General features: G+C 36.0%; 1 protein-coding gene across 1 annotated transcript; it reads left to right on the plus strand.

Moving 5' to 3' along the window:
• Positions 1-2129: 2129 nt before the first annotated feature.
• LOC311606783 (olfactory receptor 10AG1-like) lies at positions 2130-3110 on the plus strand (the record flags this gene model as incomplete). The annotated part of the gene is made up of 1 exon (XM_084798196.1): positions 2130-3110. One exon carries the CDS (start codon positions 2130-2132, stop codon positions 3108-3110), a length of 981 nt encoding a protein of 326 aa, XP_084654322.1.
• Between the last annotated feature and the right edge of the window lie 5485 nt (positions 3111-8595).

The following is an 8595-nucleotide window of genomic DNA, read 5'->3' on the forward strand; positions in this document are numbered from 1 at the left end:
TGCACTCACTTTGTAGACCAGGCTGGCCTCAAATTCACAGAGATTCACATGCTTCTGCCTCCTGATTGCTGGGACTAAATTTTTAAAACAAAGAAAATGATGTTTAAACAAACAAGAACTTCAGTTAAGAGAATGTTTTATTTCATTTGACAATTTTGAATCTTAGAACAAGGGTTGACTTAAATTCACGCCAACACTTTCCTCAGCCTTTGAAAAATATAGATTATAGAACTCCATTGCAATACGTTGTTGCATACAATCTTTTTATTCTATTCTTTCCTGTGCAACAAGAAATGGGGGCATAAACAATTTATTTTTATTACATAAGATGATAAAATTTCATTAATAAGCACTTAACTCATCTCTATTAATGCAAATCAATGACAATTTTCCTCCTAAAAAGCAACATGGCTGGACATACATTCACTTCTACATATTTAGTAGTAATCGTCATGGAAAAAAAATAGCAGACTTTAAGCTCTACACTACAAATTAGTATTAAAAACAATAGATCAATGGATTGAATACCTAGGAGAAGGTAGTTATGTAAAGAATATTAAGGGATGAGGTCTGCATAATGACTCAGTGATAATGTAAGCTGCTAGTCGGCTTGATGACTTAAAATCAACCCCTGGATTCCACATGATACAAGAAGTTATCCTATGACCTTCACGTATGGCCTGTAGAATTTACACAAACCCCCCTCGAACTGTCACACACACACAAGCACACACACACACACACACACACACACACACACACACACACATGACAGAGAGAGAGAGAGAGAGAGAGAGAGAGAGAGAGAGAGAGAGAGAAGAGGAAAGAGAGAAGTATAATACAAACTATCTAGGTTGGACTGAAATAACCCTGTGTATTTCATCAATGCAGAGAATTAAATATTTCAGATATGAGAAGTGAGAAAATATTTTTAATTCCGACTTAAAATAATAGTTTCTAATGCATTGTTTGTCTTTCATGATCTGGTTATCTTATGCAAGGTACAATTTTCTAGTTCTGCTCATATACTGGCAAACTTCATGATTCCATTTTGTCATTGCAGCTAAATCACTTCATAGTGTGTACGTACCATATTTTCTTTATCCATTTATTACTACAAAGATATTTAGCTTTGCTGCCAATCTCCTCACTATTGTGAATAAAGTGACAATGAACATAACTGAGTAAGTATTTGTGAAGTAGGACATCACATCTTTTGGACTTATGCCATAGCTCTATCATATGATAGATTATTTATATTTATTTATTGGTTGGTTGAAATTATAATATAATTACAATATGTATTATTTTTTATTGTACAGCACCCTTTTGTTATCCCACTCATTGAAATGATCTTATGATGGTTGAAAGTAGTTATAAAGTGATAAAAACAGAAATATTAATGTTTTAATACATTTTAATAATTGATTAAAATGGGTACTGAGATTATGATTAACAACAATAGATATTTATTACCATAAAAGTGAAAGAAATTTGTGTGAAAGATTGCTAGCCTTAATGGTTTACATATTTAAAGAGAAGAATTAATCCCACACTCAGAAAAGAAAATAGACACTCTTATCCAGTCATTGGCAGATGAAACAAAACCTTAAGTACCATTTAGCTCAGACTGCATGTGAGATTGGAAGTTGATAAGTAAGTTAAAATAAGAATTAAGGCTCCAAGATATCAAGCTCATTTTTGAAATTCAAAGATAAATAATTTTAAATAATAATAAATATTTTGAGATCTTTGAAGTTTTTTTTAAAGGTAGCAACTAGCCAAAACAAATTCTGATGCTAAGAAAAGGGAAAGAGCCAAGTAGGCTACCAAACTGACATAACAGCAGAACATCAGGACCAAATCCATGTGTATTAATCCTTCGGTTATGGCAAGTGAAAAAAAAATACAGTTCTATGAATTTTGTTGATACATTAGAATATATATTTAACAAGGTCACTTTATTTGGAAGACTTTATTGGCAAAACTGGTCTATTTTTATTCTTGTGAATTCATAACTTCCAGTTTCAGAGTACATCACCCAGATGAACAAACTGCAAGATACAGAAAGAAGCTTAAAACTCAAAAAGACTAAACCACACATCCCAATCAGAATCGAGAAGAGGAAAATGCAGTTCAGACATGTGAACCCACAAAGACCAAACAAGCTTAAAATCATACAGACAAATCTTACCCTACCTACAGAATTTATTCTCTTGGGATTTTCTGATATTCCCAGATTGCACTGGTTTCTCTTTGGTATCTTCCTGTTCATCTACATGATTATCCTGCTGGGGAATGGCATCATCATTCTCATCACGAGGGTTGAGCCCGCTCTGCAAACCCCCATGTATTTTTTCATCAGCAATTTTTCCTTGCTAGAAATCTGCTATGTTTCTGTCACTCTTCCTAGAATGCTTATGGATCTTTTCACATTGAAAGGAAATATTTCTTTTTTTGCCTGTGCTACACAAATGTGCCTGTTTCTTATACTGGGGGCCTCTGAATGCGTCCTCTTGGCTGTCATGGCCTATGACCGTTATGTGGCCATCTGCAACCCTCTGCACTATCCTGTAGTCATGAGTCACAAGGTGTGCACCCAGCTAGTGGTGGCTTCCTGGGTCATTGTAATCCCCATTGAGGTGGGACTGACATATCAGACTTTGTCTCTGCCCTTCTGTGACTCTAACCAGATCAATCACTTCTTCTGTGACATACCTCCACTGCTCAAATTAGCATGTGGAGACATCTTTGTGAATGAGCTTGTGCTCTTTATATTTTCTGTGCTGGTTGTCACGCTTCCATTCATGTTGATCCTTGTATCTTACAGTAGAATCATCTCAACCATCCTGAAACTGCCATCAAACACAGGAAGGGCTAAAGCCTTTTCTACCTGCTCTTCCCACCTTATAGTTGTGTTTTTATTCTATGGATCAGGCAGCATCACCTACTTAAAACCTAAGTCCAACAAATATGAGGGGACAGACAAATTCCTCTCTCTGGTTTACACCATTTTGACTCCAATGTTCAATCCCTTCATATATAGCCTGAGAAACAAAGATATCACAGGGGCACTGAGAAAACTATTTACCAGATTGTTAGCATTGTAAGACATTTAAAGTCAGATTAATTTGCATTTAATTAGAATATAATTTCATTTTGAAAATGAGAAAATAAATTGATAATATGGTTACCTCTTATTTGACCCTATGTTTCGTAAGTATCTGCCAAATCCTTAACAATGTTCTGCTCTAAACGTGTGTTTCTCTGCTCTATATTGGTAAATAGAGCTATGTAAGTCAGCTAAAAATGATTGTGTTTTGGCTATGACAAAATGTCCAGACAAAACCTCTGGTCTTGGGTTCATTAAATTATTTTTCTTTTACTCTTTTACCTGTTCTTGGGACACTTTACTCCTAGTGGTTGCCTCCTCCAGCTGGATGTGAGGATTTGTGCGCAGTCTTATTGCAACTTGTTATGCAGTATTTGGTTAACATCTCTGGAAGAACTGTTCTTTTCTGAAGGGAAACAGAAGAGGAGTGGACCTGGGGCAGAGAAGAAATGGGATGAAGGGAGTGGTAGGGGTGGATGGAGGGGAAACTGAGGTCAGGATTTAAATCATGCAAAATAATTGTTTAAGAATCCTTCATTTTGCGTATAGTTCGCTACTGTCAGTGCAAGGTTATGTTAAGCATCAGGACTTACTTTTTCTAAGAAGGGAAACTTTTCTGAGGGAAAATCCTCACCCTAGGCTTTTTCCAGACAATGAGAAAGTATACAGAAGGAAGCTGCTGTTTGGATAAACAATGGGATTAAAATATGATGTAATCAAGTTTGTAATATAGTGTCTAAGTTACTGAAATGATTTCTTCCACATTGTGTATTGGTTCTGTGATGTAAATTATTAACCTTTGAATTTTGTTTATGCTTTCTAATAGCACAATATAATTTATATTTTCTAAGATGCTTAACAGAGTTATTTTCCTAGTTCTTCACACATTTGAAGATTCATTTTACCAAATAGAACACTCTAATTTGAAATAAATATATTACTTTCATCAATAATGTAGACTTAACTTGAAAAATAGGCATCTATAATAAAAATTCTTATATCTTGCCACTAAGAACAAAACACATGTCCAAGCAAGACTATATTTACAGATTAAAGAAAGTTACTCAGTGTAAAAAATCATAATTTTGTTATCAATATTTGTATAAAACCTAGGATATGATACATTATTTTGCTATAGAAAAATAAATTCAGTTTTTATCTCAGTGTTTGGGATTTGAAGGGAAGAAACATGAGAAAATTTTTGGTGAAATGGACATTTTGTATCTAGACTACATAAATAGTAGCACACACACATATGTGTCCTTAGAGGCAGGTTAAACAAGCCATCAATAATGACAACTTATCAATAGCCTACTTCGTACACAGAGGCTTATATTTCAGATATTATAAAATATTCCTACCTGATGAAAGCTAATCATGCATTAGACAAGACATTTGAAAAGACTTCATTTTCAAACTTAGTATTCTTTCCAAATCTTCACGGACATTTAATAATAAAATCCATTTAATTATTGCTAAAAATCATATCCCACTCTCCACTCTACTGTGGAGAATGTTCTGACCATTGGCTAGATCTGGGTAGGGGTTTAAAGTTTTACGGCCTGTATTGTCCTTGGCTGGTGCCTTAGTTTGAGCGGGACCCCTGTGCCCAAAATCTGCCTATCATAATGTTCTACTTGTAGGTTTCTAGGACCCTCTGGATCCTTCTACTTTTCCATTCTCCCATGCTTCTCTCATCTAGAGTCCCAATAGAATGTCCTCCCCTCTGTCTCAGTTTCCTGGTAAGTGAAGGCTTTCGTGGGACATGCCCCTTAGGCTAATATGCAGATATAAGTGAGTATATACCATTTGAGTCTTTCTGCTTCTTGTTTAACTCACTCATTATGATCATTTCATACTCTGGTGCCTCACCTTTGACCATGTCCCCTGGAGGGGGAGACCTGGTGGCACTCAGAGGAAGGACAGCAGGTTACCAAGAAGAGACTTGATACCCTATGAGCATATACAGGGGGAGGTAATTCTCCTCAGGAACTGTCATAGGGGAGGGAAATAAGCAGAAAATGGGAGGGAGGGAAGAATGGGAGGGTACAAGGGATGGGATAACCATTGAGATGTAACAAGAATAAATTAATAAAAATATTATTGCTAAAAATCTTTCCTTATGAATTAATTAATTTATTTACTTTACATCCCAATCACAGCTTCCCCTCCCTCTTCTTCTCCAAGTCTTTCCCTCTCACCTCCCCTTTACCAATTATCTGTCCTTAAAGTGAAGGGAGGCCTCACATGTACATCAACAGGCTTTGCATATCAGGATGCAGTAGGACTAGGTACTTCTTCTCCTGCTGAGGATATAAAAGCAGTCCAGCAAGGGGAAAGAATCCAAGACAGGCAATAGAGTCAGAGACAGGCCTCACTCTTGCTGTTATAGCTCTTGCATGAATACTGAGCTTCCCAACTAATACATATCTGCAGGGGGCCTATATCTGTCCCATGAATGCTTTCTGTTTGGAGGTTCAATCACTGTGGGCCGATATGGGCTCAGATTAGTTTATTATGTAAAATATCTTGTAATGTCTTTGACCTCTCTGAATCCATCAATCTTTCATCCCTCATTCCTAAGAGCACTGCCTAGCAGGTAGCTGTGGGTCTCTATGTTTCCATCAGTACCTGGGTGAAGGCTCTCAGCTACACTCCTGTCAAGTCTGTCTTTCTGGATTTGGGCTACCTCACTCAGGATGACATTTTCTATATAAAGAACTCAACCATTTGATATTCCTCTGTTGGGAATTCTCTGTTTAGCTCTGAACTCTATATATTCTTTTAAAAATTTTATTTAAGTAATTTGTTCAGATTATTTCTCAATTGTTATCCCCTCATTCGTATCTTCCCATTTCCCCTCCCTCCCTATTTCATCCTATTCCCCTCCCTTAGGTCTGTGACAGAAGGGGCCCTTCCCCCACTATAAGATCACAACTGCGAAAGTGCTTACTCTTCATCTGAAAGTTACCAGATCTCCCCACCAAAGAGAAATGGTCAAGTAGGGGCCACCGGAGTTCATGTCTAAGTCAGTCCCTTCCCACCACACAATTGTGGAGAATGTGGTGTCCATTGGCTAGATCTGGATAGGGTCTCTAGGTTTACAGCATGCATTTTCCTTGGTTGGTACAGTAGTTTGAGCTGACCTGACTGGGTCCAGATCCTCCAGCCTTAATAGTTTTCTAGTATGTTTCTAGGGCCCTCTGGATCTTTCTATTTCCTCCTTGTTCCCTGCCTCTCACACCAAGATAGCCAATAGGAATTCCCAGTATCTATCCCATTCTGCAGCTAAGTGAAGATTTTCAAGGGACATCTCTGTTGGGCTAGTGTCCAATTATATGTGAGTATATACCATGTGCATCTTTCTGGGTCTGGGTTAACTCACTCAGGAAGATCATTTCATTATAGAACTTGAAGTCTTAGCTAAAGCCAGAAAGCAACCAAAGGAAATCCAGGATACACAAATTGTAAAGGAAAAAGTCAAAGTATATTCATTCGAAGATGATATAATACCATACATAAGTGACCTTTAAAATTGTGTTGGGAACCTCTACAGTTGACAAACAATATAGTCAAGGAGCTGGATAAAAAAAAAATCAACTCAAAGATAAACAGGCTTTCTATATATGATTAGAATACAGACTAAGAAAAAAATCATGTAAACAGCCGCCTTTCACACTCTGCTTCCAGCCCATCATAGCATGATCAACCTATGATTGTGACTGGTTGTGACTGGTAGATCCTGAGGGAGGGGGAAAGGCTGAATGGCCAGGGAAAGAAGAGATCCCAGGGCACTGTCTCAGTGAACACATATTAGACCTCATGGTTAGAGGAGAGAATCCATTGACATATAACACTAAGGTGTTGGGGTTTTGGTTTTTTTGTTTGTTTTGTTTTTTGTTTTTTGTTTTTTGTTTTTGAGGAATCCATATTTACTTAGTTAATTCTGCTTTCTCTGCTATGTCCACTGTCATAGGTGTCTTCTGCTTGTATTGAAAGTCTCTGTACAAGGTGCAAATTCCCTAATGTTGGGAAAAATGGAGAGACTGAATCTCATTCAGCTGTGTATTCACCATAATGTTTTAGCAGGGATTACAAATAGGTACTCAGGGAGCTAATTTTATTCCTTCTCAAGTCTCTGATGGGATTGAAGACCAGGTAGTTTAGTTTTACAATGAAGCTTAGTTGTTTAGGTATTAAAGTGTTTTAGGTCTAGATAGATGTTTTAAGTTGATAATGATGAGGTATGATAGATATTGATTTACATTAAGAATTTTAGACTCATCAAGATAGGAAAGATGTTTCCTTCTAGTCTGCCAAATATACATAGCCAAAACACTATGAATGTTTATATATATATATATATATATATATATATATATATATATAATTCATGATTGTTTCATTGTTCCTCTTGCTGTAGGTAGTTTATTGTGTATATGTGTAATAATATAAATCTATATGTAAAACATTTAATGAAAAATTATGAAAAAAAGGAACACTGGAAAATAGATACTCAATGAAATCTTGAGAATTAAAAATAAAAAGCTGCTCTAAGGTATTTTATTAATTTTCTTAATTACTAATAAGGAAGTGTACAGCCCATTGTGGGTAGTGTCATTCCTGAGCTGGGTTCTATAAGAGAACATGCTAAGTAAGCTGTGGGAAGCAAACCAGTACGCAGCATCCAGGGTCCTGCCATGTGTGAGTTTCTATCCTGACTTCCTTTTGTGATAAACAGCAATGTAGAAATATAAGATGAATAAACCCTTTCCTCCACAATTTGCTTTTTGGTGATGGTGTTTTGTTGCAGCAATAGAAACCCTAACTAAGACACATAGCTCTATTTTTAATGAAAATCTGTCAGGTTTTTTTTTCATCATTTGATTCCAACTATCATGGACTTGTCCACATTGAGACTATTTCTTTAATCATGAACTATAACACATATCCAGATATTTAGATCTAAGAAGAAGCAACTCACATTAAAGTCATTTTTCTTTTCCTGAAATGTAGACTCTCTCTCTCTCTCTCTTTCTCTCTCTCTCTCTCTCTCTCTCTCTCTCTCTCTCAAAATGGGATTAAATTAAACTTCAAAACAACGTTTAGAGTACACACTTTAATTCCCCTGGCACATAAGCATAGCCCTTAAAAAATCTACCTGGTTTGTGAAGAAATTCAGAATCCACTAATGTAGAAAACTGCAAACAAATCACATTATAGTATATTTAAACTTGAATGACACAATAGAGAAAAAATACAGTTAGACTGGTAACAAAAACTTCATAACATGAAACTTCAGTATTAGAAAAATACACCAGTATTGTAGGACATATTTAGAATCTAAACCAATAATTTTATTATTAGGCTATGCTAAAAATGTCAGATTATTTAACAAACTGATGCTATTGCTTAATGTAAATGGTAAAATATAAAAACCTGCAACTATCAAAAGTATGTTTGTGTACATGTAAGACCCTTTC

This window comes from Acomys minous, assembly GCF_964271855.1.
Source record: "Acomys minous genome assembly, chromosome: 10".
Classification (NCBI taxonomy): domain Eukaryota; kingdom Metazoa; phylum Chordata; class Mammalia; order Rodentia; family Muridae; genus Acomys; species Acomys minous.